At 37.9% G+C, this 23331-nt stretch overlaps 1 protein-coding gene and 1 long non-coding RNA gene across 2 annotated transcripts; one reads left to right on the top strand and one right to left on the bottom strand.

Moving 5' to 3' along the window:
- The first annotated feature begins 8858 nt into the window (after positions 1-8858).
- On the top strand, positions 8859-17566 carry SFRP5 (secreted frizzled related protein 5). The gene is made up of 3 exons (XM_058188512.1): positions 8859-10619; positions 15060-15137; positions 16974-17566. The coding sequence occupies exons 1-3, from the start codon at positions 10097-10099 to the stop codon at positions 17315-17317; spliced, it is 945 nt and encodes a 314-aa protein (XP_058044495.1). The 5' UTR covers positions 8859-10096; the 3' UTR covers positions 17318-17566.
- A 148-nt stretch (positions 17567-17714) lies between these two features.
- LOC131201022 (uncharacterized) lies at positions 17715-23291 on the bottom strand. The gene is made up of 2 exons (XR_009155768.1): positions 22225-23291; positions 17715-18337 (listed from the first exon to the last, which is right to left on the bottom strand). It is a non-coding gene; the product is annotated as an uncharacterized LOC131201022 (long non-coding RNA).
- Between the last annotated feature and the right edge of the window lie 40 nt (positions 23292-23331).

The raw sequence follows: 23331 nt of genomic DNA, 5'->3' as shown, positions 1-23331 counted from the left end.
TAAAGTCACCAAGAGTTGGGCACCACTGAATGGTTAAAACTAATTAAACAAACTATATCATAGTTAAGCCTAATTGAGGATAACAATTGGATACTTGAAGAAAAACAGGATACTATTCTAATTCTAGCAGCTGTATTCTAAGTTGGTCTATCATTCCAATTTGTATAAAAGTAGGGCCAACAGAACCATGAAATCATGGGAATTTGAATAAGATGGTGGTAATACTTAGGGGCAGAATACAGGCCTTCATATGGCCATGATTTAAGGTCAAGAATTCTGAGGTCAGGAATCTAAATAAGCAAAACCATACATGTCGCTTTGGGCCTATGTGTCAAGTCACTTAGGAAAAGTAGTACCTACCTCCCCCTGCAGACACTAAAATGGAAAATATATTTTTGTACATATTACTCTGAGCTGAGCCTTCTCCTAATCCACAATATTTGTAAAATTAAAGTTCAATAATAAAACCAGGAACCAGAAACCAGAAACATAGCAAATGGCAGTAAAACATCAAGACTTGTTTTGAACTCTAACAGTGTTCACACAACACAGCTGACACTGTCTGCTGCTACCTCAGAATAAACACTAATAACCATGAGCCAGTAGCAGGCAACTCAGATGACTTGATCTAAAAGAAGTTATCTTCTTGACAGGAAAGCCAGCTACTCACTACAAAGAAAACTGAGTTAGTTAACCTCTCTCCCTCCCTCTCTCCCTATCTGGGAAAAGAAAAAGACCCATAGTGGCTTTACTGCAATCAAAGCAGACAGTGTAATAGGAGACTTTATTTATTATTTATTTATTTTGTCGAGTACATATTAGATAATATATATGTATAAGCATGAATCAAATACATAAAATGAATAAAGGGAACATTAGGACAGGGATGGTAAGCACACTGGTGCTCTTACGCACGCCCCTTATTATATACTTATAGACTTAGACCAGTGGTTCCCAACCTTTTCTTGTTTGAGGCACAACCTTTTCTTGTTTGAGGCACCCTTGGAAAGCCTTTCAAAAGTTCCCGGCACCCTTATAAGGAAATAGATATTTAAAATCTCCGTAGCTCAAAAGTTCCCGGCACCCTCAAAAGATCTCACGGCACCCCTTAGTGCCGCGGCACACTGGTTGGGAACCACTGACTTAGACAGTCCCATCCCTTTTTGTGTGGTGGGGGTCATTAAAACTGTCAGACAATGGGAGTTTCTAGAAAAGGCCCCATATTCTTCCCAATTCATTTTTGTTCCAACAACAAAAAGAGAGGGTTAATTCTCTGTTAATCTTTTCTTGTGTTTACATAATGCAGCTGTTTAGGGGCAATTAGTTAATCCCAAAACAAACCTGGGATTATAATTAGGAAAACTTAGTATCTTCTGTCATACTAGTTGTGTGATCTTTCACCAATACATAATCATTCTTACAAGAGGAAAATGACATTGGGGGATTTAATTTTAGTAGGATCTTTTTTTTAAAAAAAAATGGGATTTTATTTTTATTTTTAAACCTGTTAAGTCATCATAGTTATTTCTCACACCCTCCATCAACCATTTCTTTACTGGAGCACCGAAGTTTGTAAATTGTACCTAAATATCGTACACAGTAAAATTTGACAAGAGGGAAGGTACTGTGTACAGTAAAATTTGACCAGAGACAACTCGATCAAGAGTCATAGAGAAAATGTGAAACATCTTTGTGCCATCCAGACATCATACAGATTCTTCTACAAAAAAGCAAGTGAAAGCAGGAAATACTATATTTAGGATCAGACTTCCTCAAGTAGACGCCCTTCACATGCATGGGACTGCAGCTTCTGTAATCCTTGGCCAGCACAGCAATGGAATCTAAGGATTATGGGAGTTGAAGTTCAACATCTGGAGCATGAGGTTGGGGAAGATAAAGGTATTTAACATCTCAAAACTTGGGTAGAGTGCTCAGGGGGAAAAAATACCCCTGGTTTTTATATATGCAGAAGGCAACACTGGATCATTTCAACATATAAATTGAGAGAAGGCTAAAATACAGCAAATCCTGGAGAAAGCAATTAAACTGATTTATCCTGTTCACAGCCAATAATATTAATATGTTGTAGCTGTCTATGCTAAAGGCACAAATGGTATGTGTTGCTGTAGTTTTCGGAGGAGACAGCTTTTGCAGAAACTCCAGGCATGGTTCAATTTTGATGGACAAGGGACAGATTGTAACAGGAGGCAGCAGGCAGACTATGCTATAAAGGAGAAGAGAGAAAGCAATAAAGATACACTTAATGCCTGGACAAGCCTGCTCTCATAATCAACATGGCAGACCAGGCAGCAAGGAGAGTTGTGATATTTTTATAGATGAGCCATAATGTGTTTTTCTGCAAACCGCATTCAACAGATGGTCCATTTTCCCCAACAGAAGTATAGATGATCATCAGTACAGCTGGATAAGGCAACAAAAGTCTGGTAAGGAAACCAAGAGCAATCTTGGAAGCAAAACAGGCTAAAAGACCTCCAAACCAGCTGATTTTTCCAGAGTGAAACTACTACAGCTTTTCAGAAAAGACTTGCAAATGCTTTTCCTAAAATGTATTGTGCCACAGATTACTTTTAAAAGTCCAGAGGAGTAGTTAGCGCTTTGCTCTAAAGTTAATTGGATCCCTTTCTGTGTGTCTATATTCCATTATCCTGGTCCAATCAACCTCCACATTATCAGAAAATGATATCATGCTATCAGTATTCTCTTCTATTTGTTTAGTTGCCTAGCTCTTTTGTCTTTTTATGTCTCACACTCAAAACCAGTCGTCATCCCCACTCGCTTTCCATTGAACTGTTCCCAACCATCAACGTCCTTATGAAAGGGAAAGACCACAGGCCCACACTTGGAGCTTGAAGAATATATTTTCAGTAAATGCATATTTTGTTATTTTGCTCCTGGTTCTCAAGGTTTAGTAAACTTTGAAGGAGATCTGAAATCTGCTACTCAACAAAATTTTAGAAATATTTGTAATTCCATAATCCTGGAATAGTCTCTGGGCTGATCTTCCCAGCTAAATTATTCTAAGAGCTCTTGGTCAAATATAACACCACCATTTGACCGGATTAGGTCCATGTTTACAAAAATGTAGTATCCAAAGGCATCACTAATTTGCCTGTACATCAACATTTAAAGAAAAAAAGACATTTACACTCATGAGGTGCTGAGAGAAAATAAATTGCATCTGTCACAGATTGCAAAAGGAACTTCTTTCATTCCTTTTGTATACTTAAGGACATCAAAGAGACAGACAAAATTCTGATCTTGGCAACATTATAATCACATAAATAGAATTGCTTAAGATATGTGTTACAGTTATCTGTACCCTCCAGATATATATAAATTTATATATATATATATATATATAAATGAGTATAGTGCACTTGTGTCTTAAGTTCTCCAAATTTAGGGGAATAGCTAGAACACAATACCATTTAGCAAGAGAAAAAGATCTCAATCCAGTTCCCCATGTGATTATAATTACTCTGCAAACAGCCATATTAGCTGGACAATGATGAAAGATCCAGGTCAGAGGAGGTGAAATCACACAGAAAATGCACATGAGGGTTTTTTTTTAATCACATATTTCAGTAACTACGCAAAATGTCCATCTGGACATTCCCTAGCTAATAACTTGTAGGAAGTTGTCAATCTACATGATAAGCAGATCTACCTAGTAATCTACAATCAGTAGAGGCTGCCACACCCTCCACCCTTATTACCAATACCTGGTTTCCCTCTGTTTTCCTTTCTACAGCAATACCTCAACTCTCTCTACTCATTTTCAGGGTGGCGTCATCCTGTCTCACCATAATGTCTCTTAGTGAAAAGAACAAACAAAAAGACCCCACAGGGAAATCAATTTGCCCCTCCCAATTGGCCTTTGAGCATAACTGCCTATTCCCCCAGCTAAAGCGTGGATTTAACCCCTGCTTTCTAACACTTTGATCAAAATTAACCCCTTCCTTCCCTGATCCTAGCCATTTCTCTGGACTCCAGTGGCCTGCATATCTCAATCACTAAGTTACAATAGTAAACAAATCTTCATTTTCAAATTTAGGACAAGTGTCGCCATACATCTTGAGGCAAACAGAACAAGAAATTATAAGTAGGTTGTATAGACTATAAAGAAACCATTAATAAGGCTAAAAAGCCAATAATACCTCCTACACCTCCGTCATAAGAGAATGAAAAATCCTCTTAGTATCACCTATGCTTAAATAGTATTAGATATACTGATTGGGTTCATACAACTCACTTAACACAGATTAACAAAGCACAACTGCTATATTCATATAAAATGATACAGCAATAGAAATAAACCATTTTATGGCTTAATGAAATTACATTGTTTGCTCTACATGCCAGAGCAATGGCTGAATTCTCACAATAGGCAGAACCACAAGTTAACCTCATTTTAGGCTGAACTAAACTCTTGTATAAACATAGCCACAAACTCTTACCTGAATCTTCAAGGTTGTTGCCTCCAAGAGGAATAAAGTTGCAGGATAACAATCCAGAATTAAATAAATCACCTTTTGGTTTGATTGAGGTTGTTCTTAACCCCTATATTTCCAGATTGATCATTCCAAAATAGCGATCCCTTACATTTGTCATGTAGTCACTCTCAGCAGTTTCACCCAAAATATCCATCTCACCTGCTCTAGGCATTTATACAACAAACTCATTTAGTGGTTAGAGTCACAAAATATGCTAGTTTATTCGTATTGTGAGAACCCAATATCTTAAAATGTGATTGGCCAAATAATGGATGAATGTACCATATGAATTCAGGCAATCAGTTTTATGATTCAGTTAAGATTAACGAGGCTCAATAAATCTCAATTTACCTTGGTGTAACACAATAATACATCTATTTTTTTTCTCTCTCTCTAGAACTCAGAGTGATGGTGAATCCTCTAGTTTCAGTTATTGTATCTTGAATGTTCTATACATATTTAGGACATTAGGAGGAGGAAATATAAGACATGGCACATCTGAAGAGCATGAGGTCAAGAGGCTGGATAGCCAGAAATCATTTGCTTGTGATTCTGTTTATAACCAAAAGCTTTGGAAACATTTGTTTCAATTCAATTCTCTTTTTCTACTGGCTGTGTCAGCAATCAGGGTAGTCAAGATATTCTACCAGGTTTAATGCAAATGCATGTACAAGTGGGAAGGAGGCCTTAGGTGGAGCCTCTCTGTGGCATACTTTAGCTGGAGTTTGTTAAGCTGTGTTCGAAGGAACTGACAGGACAGCTTGTTTCTGGATCCTTCATCTTCTCCATTCTTGGCCCAGGCTTACTAGACTTCTTTCACAGTAGTCTACCATTTGGGAATTATTATATCTAGAAAAAGAAACCGGACCATATGAAGGAAGATGTCTGAAGAAGTGCTTCTGTATATTTGGAGCACTTTCTGAACAAAAATGATCTTGAGAATTTAGCAGGCCATTCATTTTATTGCCATTCATAAAAAAGACAAATAAGTGGCCCAGCCATCTTTTCTAAGTGGGCGTACAGTCTTTTCAGGCTAACAGTTCCTTCAAGCAAAAGAGAAATAAAATTCACTCCTTCCTTAAAAATAACATAATGAATAGAAACAACCAGCAGTTAGCCCCAGATCACCCAAATGGCTGATTCATACACAGTTTTGTTTTCACACTCCTATAAATTCCCACATACAGTCTCACCTTGTGATACTCACACTCCAAAGCCTGTCATTCTTCCCCCTCCACATATTGTTCATTACCAACATCAAAACAGCACATTCATCAGAAGCCAGTGATTTTCTGTCAGTGCCAGAGAGCTTATCTTGTTCTTAGCTGGGATAACTGGGGCCCTGAAGCCATCCCCTTCACTCAAGTCAATGGGCTTGATAAAGCCATGTCTTTATCTTATCTGAACTCCAGCGGCAGCCACCAATTAATATGCTTGAGAGGGGGTGTCTCTCCACTTCAACTAAAAAACAACAAAGCTGGATCCCACCTGGAATCTATGTCCGCAAAAGTTATCTTTGCACTGAGTAGTATAGAAACTTATTACTTCTTATACCAAACAATGTCAAGGTGAGATTCTGTTGAATGTCCTTCTCATGCTTACTTCTTTCCCAGAACTGAGTAATCTTTTTGAAACTCTTTCCTTAACTTTGCTTGTTCCCGCCCCATTCCCAAGGCCTAGTGGGTTCAAAAGCCCATTTGTGTTGTGTGTGACTCTTGATCCAGTGACATAGTGGCCATATTTCACAGCTAAGGCTCTCTTCATTGAGAATAGTTTCTGAGAATATCAAAGAAGGGTCTTTGATATATTTTCATATAACTAGGTTATTATTTAGACATTTTCTGTCGTGCACTTTACCAAATTGCTCATTTACAACATTTTGTCACAATCGGGCAGGGATGCTTTTAATAGCTATTGAGCAGAGATCATTTAATTAGAAGTTCTAATGACTGCTTATATTCACTGATTAGATTCAATGTTAGAGAAAGGTATCTTGGTTGATTTTGTCCATTTAAAGCACAAGTTTATCACATAAAATGAGCAGGTGATAAACCTAATAAATTGCTCTTTTTAAACACTTGTAAATTTGCTAAAAGTATACCCATTCAATATTTGGAAGAAAATCTACATTAATTCTACACATTTCTACACAGTGGTAGCATATCTATTCTCCCAAATAATGTTATTTGGTGGTTTTCTGACTTCATTTTGCTTTTATTCTGAACTTTGAAGTAATTTTCTAGTGATGTTGGCTACAACATATTACAAGATTTATAAAACATTGTTATATTTAATAAGTAGCTAAGTTTCCCTCATTATAATGGGCTCCAGTATCTATCCCAACCCCAAAATTTTTCAGGGAAGACTGTTTCTCTTTAAAAATAAAGAGTCTCTTTCTTTAACTTAGGGCTACAGTATAAGATTTGGACTGCAAAAAATCTAAATAACCACTAGATAGAAGCAACAGGATGTTTATGTATTAGCTAACATTTAGCTCTCATCCAGAACTTTGCAGTTTTTCACAACCTTATTAATCACAAACATGGGTGACGCAACTGTATACCTAATCCACTTATTTAATGGAAATGGTCCTGTGAATTTAAAGTATTTAACAACAATCAAATCATTCAACAGCAATGGAGAAAACTACACCAGCTGAATTTCTGCTGATCTCAAGATTCTTGTTAGAACACAATGGCAATTTCAACATAATATAAAGCAGGTTTGCTTCCTCTTTTATTCTAGTTACTGTATGTATATTTATATCAAGGGCTACCAGATATGAACTGGAAAAATACAGATAGCCAATAGACAGCTACACGCACACACCAAAAAACCCCACCTCCATTTGACTCAGTGCTATCATTTCACAGTTGGCCCAAGTAATGGAGCCCAGGTATAGTGAATATATTAGCAAAACTCCAGGTAATAGCTAAATTTATTTTTTTTCCCAGATGTTGGATTGCAATTCCCCTCATCCTCCAGCTTATCTAAGGATTATGCTGGCTAGAGATGTGGTGCATTGTAATCCTACATATCCAAAGACAGTACAAGCAGATCTAAATTGCAGAAATCCAAACTACCACTAAATGGCAATACAGGGACACAGAAGTGTTATGTCTTTGCTGCCATCTAGATTCAATAACACTTCCTAAAAAAACAGGAGTGGTTTACATCGCATCAAAATGAATACATGCCACATTCAATAAGATTCAATGCTGCCTTCCAGCCACATTCATACTAGTTAGCAAGGGCACAACCTTCTGTCCTTTAGTTCAAGTAGATGTTTGGTTTCAGTCTCAATTACAGATGTGGCTGTGCATCATCACTTATATCAGTGGCTAGAGAATTCTGGGAGTTGAAGTCTACACATCTTAAAGTGGCCAAGTTTAAGAAACACTGAACTACATGGAATTTACAAGAAGAGCAGACAGATATTCAAACCCATCTGTTGTTGTTTTTCCCCCCAGACGTGACCTAGCTGGAACACAGACTAGGTAAGGAACATGTCAGGGTTTATCACAAGCCCTGTAGTGCTATCTTTATACATCACAGCTGTGAAATATTAGGTAAACTATTAGAAATCCTAACAGGCTTTATTCTAGCTATCTTGCCACAAAAGAATTGTGATTTGTTTTAGCTATGACATATTTTAAGCACAGTTTTCTGAATCAGAACTGACCGAGTTATTTATTAAGCCAAAGGGGGGAGGGGATGGGGGTTATCAAAGCCCTTTCTCCAGAATTTTCCCTTCTCTGCTACAAGGCCATTAGTGTCAATTGCCCTGGGGAAAGGGGTTTAGAAAATGTTTCTGTGTTTGTTTGTTTAAAAATAATATTTTATTTTTAATTCAGAATTATCTGTGTTGCTTGAAAACTATTTGGATAGAATTGGAATTGGAAATGGAGGATGTTAGGATATAAATAATAGTAATGAGTACACAAATATTTGTGCTTTATTTCTTTTTTTTTTTAGTTTTTATATTCTTTATTCTATAGTCTCCCTGACTCACCCCAATAAAGAGATTAAAGAGTTGTAAAAACAAAACAAAAAATATTTATTCTATATTTTACTGTCCATTAAATACCACACTGTAGTTATTGTTTTAACTGTAACACTAAAAGTTTTTGCTATGCAGAAAGGTGGCATAGAGATTATCATCAATTATAGTGGATAAACCTAGTCATTGTGGTTAATTTAGTTTAATGTATTGTGCAAACTCCAGTAATCAAGGTAATTCAGTTAATCATGGGTTTTCATGGTATAACAGCACAGCTAATATGTGAGCCTGGTGATTTATTTTAGCACCAGCTCTTTATATGGGAGCAGCTCTATATCCCACAAATGACAGACCTAGCTGTCAGAGACTCATTTGTTTGCCACCCAGAAGGCTTTGGTGAATGGACAGTCATATAAGTATATTACATAAAATATATGAGCACATACCTTTTGCAAAGAGTTTTCACATTCTGTCTAGTGAATAACACTAGACATTTATTCATCTGATAACAACAATGGTTCTTTCAAAAGTCTCCCATATGTTCCCCATGATAATTTCTGGTAGCCTACATGGTTCAAGTTCTTGTTCTCCAGGAAGCATACATATCACCTATTTACTTGTCTGGTGTAGGGAAGAGGCGGAAGAGGATGCTTCTCTTCATTCTGAGTGATCATCCTGACAAGACCCACTCATTGTTAACTTTGCTGAAACCGACAACAAAGTTGCTCTCCTTTGTCTCTCTCAAAAAATATTGCCAAAGAGGTGACTGTATTTTCTGCCACCCTCACCAAAATCTTTACCTATAATCTCTACAGGAAAAAGTCAAAATGTGATTGTTTCATTGTTTAACTAGTAAGGCTAAACATTTGTCTCAATACATTGGAGAGACTGCTAATCAAAACAGACAGGTTTTTCATGGGCTTATCAGGACTAACATATTTTGCACCTGAAATAGGAGCGGAGAATGAAAGCCGCTTTATACTAATCTGCTCATTTTTAATGCACTCCAGAAATGAAGCCTGGGGACAGAAAATCTGTTGCCTAACGATAGCTGCTTTGTAGTATTTCAAGGCAATGGCAGCTGGAGCCCGATGCCATGCATCTTATGGAAAAGAACTAGGCTGTTGTGAAAGGCATATGAACAACCCAGATGGTCCAGAGCAGGGAAGAAGGGGGGTGGAGTCTGAGGGTGGAAGAGCAGCCCAGAGTTAGAGGTGGGGGCATCTTTGTGGCTGGCACCCAGGTCAGACCTGGGAGGAGGGAAGCTTGCTAGTGAAGATTGGCTGCTGGCTACCCCCAAGAGGCTCCTTTGCAAACTTAGAAGGGGTGGTGCTAAATAACCTGGAGCAGAGGCTTTGCGTGAATCCAGCTTCAGCTCCTTCCATCTCACTGATAGTGACAAATATAAAGAGCCACTTGGAGAGCAGAGATTTGCTTTCCTGGGCATAGGTACCTGGTTTCCATAGCAGGTACTGGCAGTTCAATTTGGCAGGGATTAGAACAGAGCAGTAGTTAGTTGCCAGTGGCACCTGCGGCAACTCACTTGCCTCTTTTCCATCAAAAACAGCGTTATCTCTGGACCATGATCTTTCTCTATCGGTGGAATGTCCTGGATGCACTACTACTGGTTCTGGTGCAAGGCTGTGTGCAGTCCATGAGTCAGGAGTATGATTACTACAGCTGGCCTTCAGATAACTTTCAGCATGGACGCTTCTATACCAAGCAATCACAGTGTATGGACATCCCAACTGATCTGCAACTCTGCCACAATGTCGGTTACAAACGCATGCGCTTACCTAATCTGCTGGAGCATGAATCTATGCCTGAGGTCAAGCAACAAGCCAGCAGCTGGGTACCTCTCCTGGCCAAGAGATGCCACTCAGACACACAAGTTTTTCTCTGCTCTCTATTTACACCCATCTGCCTGGACCAGCCCATCTATCCATGCCGTTCCTTATGTGAAGTTGTGCGTGATTCATGTGCGCCTGTCATGGAATCCTATGGCTTCCCCTGGCCTGATATGCTCAACTGCAACAAATTTCCCTTTGACAACGACCTCTGCATCACAGTGCAGTTTGGAAACAACCAAGTTACTCAGCCACCAGGTAACAGCATGGAGGCAGGGGAGGTGGGGGGAAAATTTATTAATCTATTTAATATTAATCTATTAATCTATTTCTTACACCATTTCTATAGAACCCCACTTTACAATACTCCTTGGACTTTGGTTCCTAGAAACAAATCTTATGCATGCTTCTGTCTATATTAGTGTTTCCTAGTGTCAGCGCTTCCAGATGTTTGGATTTCTATTGTAGGTAGGCCTTGACTTATGAATTTTGATCATATGACCATGGAGACGCTAGCACAATTATAAGTGAAAGGATTGGTTGTGACTTTTTTGAATATTGTTGTAACTTCTAATGGTTGTTAAACGAATCGTTGTCATTCAAGGACTACCTGTACTAGAATTCTCAGCAGTCACCATGCTGGCTGGAAAGTTCTAGGCTTGAAGTCAATACACTTAAAAGTCGTCTTAGATTGGAAAACACTAGTCTGGACTCCTACCCTTTATGTTTTACAAGTTCTACATATTATGTAATTTGTACAGACATTAGCCACACAACATTGTACCCACATCAATGTTTTTCCCCTCTGTATTATAAGAGCAGGAAATTACCTTCTGCTTCATTATCCTCCTACCTTGAGGACACTGGGGCTTTCGTTCTCTCTTACTGTCTATATATCCCAGTATCTTGTAAATAATGTGTGTGTTGCCATTGGTGCAAAATACAGTCTGTGAATAGCCTCATGTGTAATTTGTTCCTTCTAATGATTTCAGGATTGCTGTACACAGAGTTTCTTTTGCTCTGGAATATTACTTCCAAGCCCAATTACAAAAGCAGTAGCATTCATATAGGATGAAACATCCAACATAATGTGACTTTTTCTCTAGTATGCTTCTTTTAGGAATGCAAACTTCTTCACGTAATAAACCCTGAAGGAGCTCATCCTCTCAGGCATGCAATCAGGGAAGATGGATACAGAGAGATATTAGAACCAAAACCAATAAATGTTTGCCCACACACAGGCATGCACATCTGCTATCTACAAGTAGTTGTTTGCAAATTCTTTGGCACAGCAGCCAGCTGGAGGCACTGTCTGATCAAAAGAGAACCCAGGCTAATTTCAGAGGTATTCGGATCATAGAGCAAGCTGGAAAAAGAACACAGAAACTCCTTTTTTCTACACCTGGGCTTGGTGAGCACCAAATCTGTACCTGTATGAACCAGTCTATATCTGGGAAGCATCATTTTCGACAAAGAGGCTTTTGAATGTAATAAACAGTAATTATGGAGCTTAGAGCTGAAGAAGCTTCTTGGATGACAAGTGAAACGTCTTTAACAAAACAACTACCAGAATGTCCAGTTCCCTCTTGAAAAAGCACCTTTGGAACAACCATGACCTGGATGACTGAGAATCTTTATAGATAGATACTGTATGGAGGCAAAGCATATTACTTTCACCCCAAACATCACAGCATAATTTCAGAATAAATGTTATGAGGATGTCTCCCTTGGACAAGAAACAGATATAGCCAAGCTATTTCCATAACCCAGGCCTTAGAAGACGAAGCCCAGCAAACTCCAGCACATAGTGTTTCTCAACCTTGATTATTCTGGGAGTTGATGTCCACATCTCTTCAAGTTGCCAAGGCTGAGAAATAGTGCCAGCACAGCTTTTAGCTCCAGGTCCTTTCATTTCAGAATTGCTCTGCTGTACAACCTATGTCTGATCCCTAAGACAGCCAGAATGATTCAGAGTGCTTCCATCAACAAACTTTTATTTTCCTTCTTTCATTTTTTTTAATAGCAAGAGGAAAAAAAACCCAGCAGGAAAATAGAGGAATATTAAAATGGATGGTTTTGAAACATCAGCAGTAATCTGTCTCTCATACACATACACCAGTCCTATTCACTCAACTTGCTAGACTGAATCAAGACATTAGTATGATATGACCCTAACCCTAACCTTGTCACTGGGTATGGAAGTTTTTTTGTCTAAGACAATCCTGAAGCAACTTCTACCTGAACTCACCTCCCCCACTTACCCCAGTCCCCATCAGCTGCGTCCTCTAAACAAGATTGCAAAAATTATTTCTCTGGCTTGAATAGGAAGAGACTCAAAATCATTGTCCGCAAAATTAAATTTCCCTAGATATATTATCTGTATTTTCATTTTCTGTCTCAGGTATCCAGAGATACCACAGCCATTCAGGAATGTTTGATTAAGCTCCTCCACCCCAACTCGCTCTAAGGACACTAATCCCAATCAGTCATGTAGAATTTTAATAACCATCCACAAGAAGCAACTTCCCCCTTGCCTATTTTGTGCTGGCTGAAGAATGTCTCTATAAAAGAAAATATTTGTAGCTCAGGGTTGAACTGTGGAATCCTTGGTGCTCTCTGAGCTTGGTTGTTTTCTTGTAGACATTTCATTACACAATAAGATAACGAAGTCAGTATCACTGTTACTTGTGTGAAACATCTACAAGAAAGCAACCAAGCTTGGAGCTCCAATGGGGAGTATCATGATGGACCAATAGCAGCTCTCACTTCCCCTCCACGTACATTTTGCTCCCTCCCCATTAATTACCATAATTTTAAGTATACATATTTTGATTGCTACTAATTTTATTGCCTTTAACCTTTTAAACCACCCAGTTGCCCTGTGGGTGGATGAATGGATGGATGGATGGATTGGATGGACTGGATGGACAGATGAACAGACAGGCACCCGCAGAGCACCAAGGATTCCAAAAAGTCACTATTCCCAGTTGGAATGAGGTATACATGCTGCCAGTGTAGGGGGAATTTGTCCCAAATCCAAAATTTCTCATGGGAACATAATCACTATGAAATGTATTTGGAGATAATCTCTACTAACTCCCATCCCATTGGATACTTAGGAGCAGCTAATGTCTTCTGATGGGGTTTCTTTCTGCATGCTCCAAAAGGGCAATGCAGATTTTATTCTGTCCTTACTATCATTTTTGGTCAATGACTTGATTTAGAATAATGTTTGGCAAACTGAAGGGGTCCTTGCTAGCAAAGTTCTTTATATGCTGGTGTATAAAGCAAGTCATGTTTGGTGCTTGATGCCGAGTCCAGGAAGTAACAAAAAGGCTAAAGAAATAATGATGCAATGTATTTTACAGTACATAGCCAGGATATATCTTTAATTCAAACTCACAGTATGGTTCCAACTTTGTGTCTTTCTTTATCTGAATTAAAAAGAAAGATGTAACACTTCTTGTATTTTAATATTCATATAACAGCAAGAGCCTTAGCCTATCCAGTTTAATAAGTTGGAAGAAAACTAGACCACCTGGATTTTTTTGTGGGTAAAAAAACCCTTTGTCCTTTATTGCTTTTTTTCTCATTTTCCTCTTTCCCTTTCTTCAAGTGCATACTAATGTAGTAATTATGCAGGTCTTCCTAGATGTTGATAGAGTGCAACCCCCATGTAGGATCCAGAGTAGCAGCTAGAGAACTGTGCTCTAATAATGCATCCCATTAAGTCAAACATACATTTGTGAACAATATTCCCTTTCCTGCTGTCTTGGTCTCACTTGCCTATTGAGTAGAATGCTAGGGGCTGCAGTGGATAGATATGGGAGAGGCAGGTAAAAGCTAAATTTGATTATATTAAACTTACATTTCATATAAACATGATTATTCCTCATTATTTAAGCATCCCCATTGACATGTTAAAAAACACAATTCAGGAGCTATACTGAGATGGTTCTCCAAAGGGGTGCATCCAAAGATTTGAATATTGCACAATATTCTTTAGCCTATAGGTTTGGTAAAGGTCTATAGCTCTCATTATCCAGTGGCCAACATCTGACTAGGATATTTGGAGTTTATTCCTTGTATACCTAGGTAGCACCAAATTGAGAAAGTTTTTGATCAATATCTATCTTCTTCTATCTTCTAACAGCTAACACTTCAAAAAAAATTATATTGATAGCAGATCTGTGTTATTTAGCCTTTACTTGGGGCTTTTTGTTCCAAAGAAATCAAAGAGTTTTATTCATTTTTTTACATCTCCTTATTTATGAAGTTCCTTCAGAGACAATGTATTTTGATTTTCCTAATATCTTTTGTACTCTTTTATAGTCAAGACTTCAAATTCAAAAAGTAGGAAAAATAAATGGAAATCAACTGGGGCAAAGTTGTCTACATAATAAAAGAAATTGGGAACAAAACACAGGAATGACTATATGGGAAAAAAGTTTCCCTGAAATATATTCCTATCGCCACTATTTTCAGTATGAAGTCCCTATCTGGATAGGGTGAACTCTGTATTTTTTATTTGTTCAGGATATCTCAGGACAATTAAAAAGTTCATAACAAGGCAAGATAATTAGGAAATCATTATTATCACTTGAAATCAATTGCCTATGAAAACAGACAGGAATATACATGGCATAACGCTAAATATGCCCAATTTTTCTGAGCTCACATTCATTTTTTCTCTTACAGTGTCAAAGATTTGCACACAGTGCGAGATAGAACACAAAGCAGATGGCATCATGGAGCAGATGTGTTCCAGTGACTTTGGTAAATCATACACACAAAGCAGCAGTGGGGATCTGGGATGAGCAGCTGTTGGGAATATGTCAAATATTTGTTATTCTTACTTCCCTTTCCCTGCTAGAACTCCACCTATTTTCAATCAGATCCTTCAGCAGCTTCCAGGTTGTTTCTGGGATCAAATCAATGTGATTTATTTTTTTTTGACTCACAATAGCCCTAAATTCTGACTCCAGGAAAAATTCTTTGTCTGAACCCATCTCATCCCTTAATAGATTGAATTAGGCTATTTTCTCACATTTTTAAGCAGCTTTGTCACTTAGGTCTGCCTGATTTATATCTTTGAACACCCTTCAATATTTTCACTTTTGAAAAACAAAGTTTTAATAACAGCCTGTTTATAGAATTCATTTTGAAGAAATCTCCAGGCACTAATAATAATATTTATCCCCTATAATTATTAGAATTTCGAGTACTTTTCTCTTGTTAATTTTGTAGTGCTCCATTTAAAAGGGGGTATCATTTATTTGCTGCCTTGACTAGTCCTTATAGAAAAGTCAAGGCATACATTTTCAATATAAACATAATAAAATATTTATGTAATTATAGTTCAGTCCTTCAAAAGATGAGATCAACCAGATACTTAGAATAATCAATCTAGGCAAACAGAACACTGAAAATAGCTGTGGTTAAAGATGGCAGATTTTTCCTTATCCAAGAACTACTGTGTAGGAGACAAGATGATACCAGCAGCAGAACAGTTTACTCCGATGCAGAACATGATACATTTCATGTACATTTTCACACCCTCAGAGAAGCTAGATCTACCCAGACTAAGACAGCTGCTTCATAAGGGTAATTGTTGCCATGAAAGGAAAAGTTATTACCACAGGTGAAGGTGGAGATAGATAGGGGCTTGCAGGGTATTCTACTTCTGGTGTCACATTAAAGTTGTCAACATTGAATTCTTCTTCATTTAATTCAGGGATGAGCACCAGTTTCTTTTTCCCCCAAACTGAAATAACTTTTAAAAAATATTTCACTTCAGAAACACAATTTATAGCATTCCCTTAAATTTTTCCCAGGGTTTTCCCCAATAGTTGTCATAAATCAATACCTGACCTTCCTTTATTTCAAGACTGTACATGGTAACAACAAGCTCCTCCCTAGGTAGCACATTCCCCCCCCCCCATAACCAAATATAAATTTGCTCATTTACTTTGGATGATCGAGTTCTTGTGTTTTTGGAAGGTCTATTCATATGTGTATTCTATTAGAAACAATCTGTGCTAAGTCACCCAAAGAATTCCCTCACATGAGAAAAGCAAAAGATGAAACTGGTGGTACATCACTATAACTTCAGTAATTCCCATAAATGCTATTACCTGCGTTCAATGCTGTTGTGCTCTATAAATTTTTTAACAATCCAAAAAAACCTTGAATTCAGTCTGTAAAATAAAATTGGGTGATCTGTACCTTTTCCAGATACCCTCATTACTGAAACAATAATGGATTCAGGGATGACCAATGTGACATAGCTAAAAACCTGGTAGCTGGGCCTTGAAATAAAATAGACATCTGTCATGTGCAAAAAAGTAGCCAGTAGGAAAATGTGGCAAGGGATGAATAAATCACTCTGATTTATTCATGCAGCTTCAACTTGTCCGCCATCTTATCTTTGGTCTTCCTCTGACAGCATTTTAACTGTCAATTTTGAAACTTAAAATCAAAGTAACTATACTCATCAATTCCACAATTTGCACACTTACAATTCTACCTACTTCTCTACTTCTCCCTTCACTGATTTCCCTCCTTAAGTTGTAATGTTTTCAGGCGATTTATGATCTATCCTCTCTTCCACAGTGGTCAAGATGCGCATCAAGGAGATCAAAAAGGAAAATGGGGAGAGGCGATTAGTGGCCACTCAGAAGAAAAAAAAACTGCTCAAAGTGGGGCCACTGAAACGCAAGGATACCAAAAAGTTGGTACTGTATATGAAGAATGCAGGCACCTGTCCTTGTCCTCAGCTTGATGACCTCAGTGGCAGCTTTCTGGTTATGGGCCGAAAAGTGGGTGGGAGACTGCTAGTCTTGGCCATTTACCGCTGGGAGAAGAAGAACAAGGAAATGAAATTTGCAGTTAAGTTCATGTTCTCTTATCCATGTTCCTTGCACTATCCATTCTTTTATGGATCAGACCCCCACTGAAAGCCCCACACACAAATATCCTTTTTTTGTGGGCAGGCTGACATCAAGATACAAGCTGTTAGAGCCCATTTTTCCAAGAATTCTGTTTTTTGCAGGATAATTGGGTTTGATCAAAAATATTCTGAAGAATCCTGCATGTTGTTGATATTCATATGACTTCAAAGATCTTACAGAAATTCTTCCTCATCCTTCATATACCATCAGCTGTCAAATCAGAAAAGTTTTTGTGGCTTCAAATTATAACATCATCACACCCAGTGTATCTTCCTTTCATCTGAATTGCTCAGTGTTTTTAATGGAAACATATAATTAAACTGGAACATTTGAAATAAATTCCTCCATTTTCATTTCATTCTAATAAAAAGTCTTAAAATACATAGATTAAGAGCAGGAAATCCATATTTAATGAACCATTTATTTATACATTCTTTTAATCCTCTCTAAAGCGATTTATTACATTATTTTTTAACAATAGTCCAGGAATCAGGTTCCAAGTATGGCTGATCACCTTATTCTCATGTGCTTGAAGAAATACATGTTGCTCAAACTAGGATCTACTGGGCCTTACCAAATTTTGGGCTTTCTTATCAAACAAATAGAATTTCAAGCAAAGATTGAGCAATTTTTTGAGATGGTGCTAAAAGGCAGTCAATAGTTTTGAGCAAAAGGGATTCTGGGTAACATAATTTCACTTAAATACATCTCTGCCATTAGCAGCTCTATCCTGAAACCTGTGGGCATATTTTAAGGCCAAGTTGCTGGATATGTTTTGAAACTATTTCTAATATTGTTATGGAGGCTGGCAATGTGTCAGAGTATCGATATTCCTGTGTTTGCCTTCAAGGAAGGATGCCAAACCAACCAGGCCTTCCATGGTGGCTATCCACCATGCAGGATGCCAGACCACCAAGAGGATGGATGCCAGCCAGATGGTAAACAGGGTGAAATTGCTTTGTCTCCTACAGCTGGGCACACAAATGCTTGTATAGCATTAACGTGGCTGGGAGATGGGAGAACTGCCTAAAACAAAGAAAATGGAAAGGAATAATCCTGCTTGCACACAGATACATTTTTCACAGGGACTTATTCCTAGCCAAAACTTTCAGAGAAAAAAAGGGGATGAGAAGAAATATATTTTCCAAATGGGATAAAAGGTTCAATCTGGCAAGTCTAAGATATGTGGACTTTGAGTTGTGGGAGTTTGCAAAATTTACATATTTAATTTTATTTTATTTTTAATCCCGCCTTTATTATTTTGTAAATAACTCAAGGTGGCAAATATATGTAATACTCCTTTGTCCTATTTTCCCACAACAATTCTATAAGGCAGGTTGGGCCAGAGTGATTGGCCCAAAGTCACATGCCTAAGGTGGGACTAGAATTCACTCTCTCCTGGTTTCTAGCATTGTGCCTTAACCACTAGAGCAAACAGTCTTACATGACACACAAACTTGGGATATCAAGATTGCTTCTGCCAACATAGTTGCCACAACTCTTTTAAATATTTGTCTACAACAGGTGAATTTTCATAGATGAAAAAATGGACATTTCTGAAGTTTTAGAACAAAAATGGGTGGTGAGGAAGAGGAAAGGAAAAAACACTGATAGGTAGGTAATTTGCACCAGACAGAATTTGAAAAAGGAACACTTTGAAAGTTGTCTCTTAAGAATCAGTTATGTAGGAAAAAAGCATTATATCGCACTGGCCCTGAATATTTTCTCATAGACTCTCTGAGTTTATATTTTAATTTGCTATCCATCTATTTCTTTTCTATTATTTTTATCCCACTAAAAGTATTTTTCTTTGGGGTTATATGATGGCATTGCAAGCAACAATATCAACAGCATTGGTGGCTTATTTTCAATTCTCTGTCCTCCACTGTATTCCAGACCTTATGTTGTGCCAAAATGGGTGGGATTGCCACCAAAGATAAATATTTTGGAGTAATGAGAACTTTTAGTTCCTAAATCTCCAGATTTAATTACTTCTAATGTAATCTGTACTTTTCCTTGCAAGATGATTACCTATTTGCTAATAAAATAAAATAAAAATAGATTGTTAAAAAGTGACAAAACACATTTCTCCAATTAAGCTTCACAACTATGGCATTGTGTGCCCCGTACAGACATAGATCAAGTCTTTTCCTCATAAAATCATCTCAAACACACACACACACAAATGCAGTTTTGAAAGTTGGAAGCATAAATGTGTTGCTGACACACGGAAATTGACCAGTTGTGGGATTCCATTTATTCAACTTTACCTATCAATTGCTACCTTTGTCTCACCCTTCTTCAAAACATCCTCTTAAATTACTTTCATGACAGAACTTTTGTCTATTCTTATAAACAAAACCTCTTCATTCTGCTCTCAGACTAATGCAACCCAAACTCATTTAAAAGGTTAGGGTTCTCCCCAGGGAACCTACCAGTTCTGTGGGTGTGGCTTAATTGGTGGGCATGGCTTGGTGGTCAGATGACTGGGTGGGTGTGGCCAATAACAATAAATAATAAAAATAATTAACAAAGTATACAAAAAATAAGAGGTACCAAAAACCAACTTTCACACTTTACACACACACGCCACACCACAACACACCACAACAGACTCACACACAATGTAAAAGCAGCTGCACTTCACCCAAAATGGCCCCTGCAACAAGCAGGAACCTCACACTTTCACACTTTACACACACACAACACAACACAACTGACTCACACACACACAAAATGCCACATACAGCTTTGTGAGATTTTGTGTGTTCGTGTAGTTAGAGTGAAACACTACAGAAACACACCAAATCTCAGAAAGCTGCACAAATATTTTATTTTATTATTTTATTTTATTTTATTGTGGACTTCAAATCCCAGAGTTCCTCAGCCAGCAAAGCAGGAAGTCAAAGCAAGCTTTTTTTTCCCCCTTCAGTAGCTGAAGAAAAGCATGCAGTTGCAGCCCGAAAGGAGCAGTAATTATAGGTAAGTGAGGAGGGGAAATTGGCTGGGCATGGGTGGGGGCTCTTGTAAGTGGGGGCTGTTAAAAAGTGATTTTAAAAGCCTGCTAGGATCAGGAAACTCCTCTGGGATCGCCAGAGGAAAAAAGTTTTAAAGTCAGCTCCTCTGACGATCTCAGCTGAAGTTCCCTCATAGCAGCCCAGAACCTCTTAAAATAATTGTTTTAACATGTAGAAAACATCTTTTTTAAGGTTCTGGTGATGAGGAACTCAGCTGGGATGGCCAGAGGAGCCTTTTAAAGCCCCCACCCTTTCCTTTTTTCCCCCCTTTGGGTGAAGAGATTTTTTTTAAAAAAAACTTTTAAAGTGTTCTGATGATCTCTGCTCGGCCCCGCGATCATCAGGGTTTTTATTTTTTATTTTTAAAGGTATGTTTTCGGCTGAAGAAAAACTTTTAAAAGTAAAAAAAAAAACCCGCTGCTGATGGTGCGGCTCAGCAGAGGCGGGGGGGGGGCGGGGCCAGGGATTTTTGCTACTGGTCCTCCAAACCAGCAGCTGCCATCGCTACATAATCGGGAGAGCTGGTGCGAACCGAGAGCATTTCACCCCTGGTTCTCCCTCTCCAAAGATAAGTTGTAAAAAAAACATCCTACATGGGGTTTCTTTTTTCACACAAACATCACCAACATTATCCTGAAAAACAAGTTTAAAGTTGACCACCAGGAAACAGAACTTTCAGTCAGTGAACTCTGAGCACTCCCATAAATTGTATCTTTTGACTAATAATAATAATAATAATAATAATAATAATAATAATTAAAAAAAAAAAAAAAAAAATAAAAATAATTTAATTTGTATACTTATATTTAATTTTTTATTTGTTATAGTTCCTCTACATCATTTTATATCTATTAAATCTGCCAATGTGAGATCCACCTTTGTTTAAATACTTCCTGAGGGGGAAATCATTTGCAGTTACCCTATTTTCTTCTCAACTCTACCAATAATATTTTTTAATTCAAGGGAGAACAACAACAGGCTTCATCAAGCTAATTTACTTTCCAAATGATCCTTTAAGTTTTTAACTTGAAGGCCATAAACAAAATGACCCAAATTTTTAATGTAGAAAAGCTATTAAGTCGCACATAAAATGACCTGGGGGTGGCTGAGACTTCAGGGCAACAGTCCTGACCCAACCCCTGCCCCATTCAGCACCTGGCATGACTAGTTTCTTTGCAAGTCCTCTGACTCTGTGGGGAGAGCAGCAGCAGCGGCACGGTTTTCTTATATTTCCAATAAAATGGCAATTAATCCAGTAATAAAAGGTTTACATTATCTTAGCAAGAGGATTTGGCAACAACTATCAGGATAAACTGATCTATCCCGGTGCAATTGCGTATGTGCAGCTTGGGAGACGGGGACAGGAATTCCTCACTTGGTCAGTTTTTAAAAGTGCACCAGTCATAAGGGAAATTATTAGAAATATTATATGAGTGGTGTATAAAATCTGAAGTAATATATTATTACTGCTGAATTGTTACTTATATAGGCCTCCTTTCCCAGCAGTTAACTAGCTTATAGGTGGGTGGGATGAACTATTTACCTCTTCTATGAATTAACAACTTGAAGCCTAATTGAAGATGTTGTGAGAGTATTAAACAGTATGTATTTTACGGACATAGAGTGGCTATGGATCAGACATGACTGCATGGCTGCTGCTGACATTTTACAGACACCAAAGTCTCCATTTTTTTTGGACATTTTAAAAAACAGCAGGAAGTAAACAAGAAGTTTTATCTTTTTTCTAATTTATAAGCCATGTTTCTCATGGGACCTCCCATCTTTCCAGAGACTCCTCTCATAGAAGCTGTTAGGCACCTGGTTTTACTACACATTACATATTAAAAAATAATGCATTACAACCATTGGGAAGCTGATATAAAGAAAAATGCCAACCTTCAGCATCATCTTTATGATACTGTACTCCAAAACTTCATCTGAAAATAGCCACCTATCCAGAAAAAGGACAAAGCTTAGTAGAAGTAGCAGTGAACTAGGGGTGCTTGGAGAAACAGGGTAATAGTTGGTAGCGGTAGTATTCTAATAGTCTGGACTCCGGAGCAAAGAATAGCAGTCATTCTGTCAGTAGAAAATCCTTTCTCTGCCCCAACAGTCATTTTGTGAACATCCACAATACGTTCTCAAATGAAACAAGCAACTAAAAAATGTTGTGGGTGCCTGACATACTGTGAAGATTTATAAAATGTCACTCCACGTCTTAAAGTAAGTCTCCATCTAGTCCTGCAATATATTTTTAGCACTGGAAAACCAAATGCCTTTGATGACATGTACAGTCTATCTACAGTCAGAAATGGGGAGATTTAGTTCATCTATTAAGTCAAAAGCATAGTGTTCTGAATCTATTTTCAGCCAGGCTTTGTATTTATGTTTCTAATGTCCCCAAAGCAAAAGACATTCTCGGTTACATTCCTATCAGGCATACCCAATACTTCACCATGGTTGAGTCTCAAAGGGACTGTCTGAAATACTGTCAACTCCACACAAAAAGCATTTCCTTTTGGCATTTAAGTTTACATATATTATGCTCTATCTCATATCCCACATGTGTCAGCACATTATAGACACAATGTGTCTGTTTTGCAGAAACCCATCGTATCCTGTATTGTCCCAAAGAACTGCTCCATTCTCTTATTCCCTACCATGCATCCTATGTTCCACTGTTCTAATGAGGCTCTTCTTCCAGAAATATTTATCCATAGCAGGGACCCTCTAGTCCTCACAGCAATAAAAATTACCTCAGACTCTGAAAATGTTGCCTTCACACCCAAGGATATTGTTTATTGGTAGGATATATATTACTCTGCAATAGTCCAACAATGTCCCACCTCTGCAGAAGTGGTCTACTTCCTAAGGAAGCTCCCTGACTTTCAGCTACACTGTGCTATTAGCAAAAAACCCAGTTAACTACAGCAACCTCTGCCTTCTAACAATGCAGGGATGAAAAGCACATTTCCCAGATCCTAGTCTGACCATGATAAAAGG

This window comes from Ahaetulla prasina, chromosome 6, assembly GCF_028640845.1.
Source record: "Ahaetulla prasina isolate Xishuangbanna chromosome 6, ASM2864084v1, whole genome shotgun sequence".
Classification (NCBI taxonomy): Eukaryota; Metazoa; Chordata; class Lepidosauria; order Squamata; family Colubridae; genus Ahaetulla; species Ahaetulla prasina.
The sequence above is the reverse complement of the archived record's forward strand: the minus strand, read 5'-3'. Positions and strand labels throughout refer to the sequence as shown.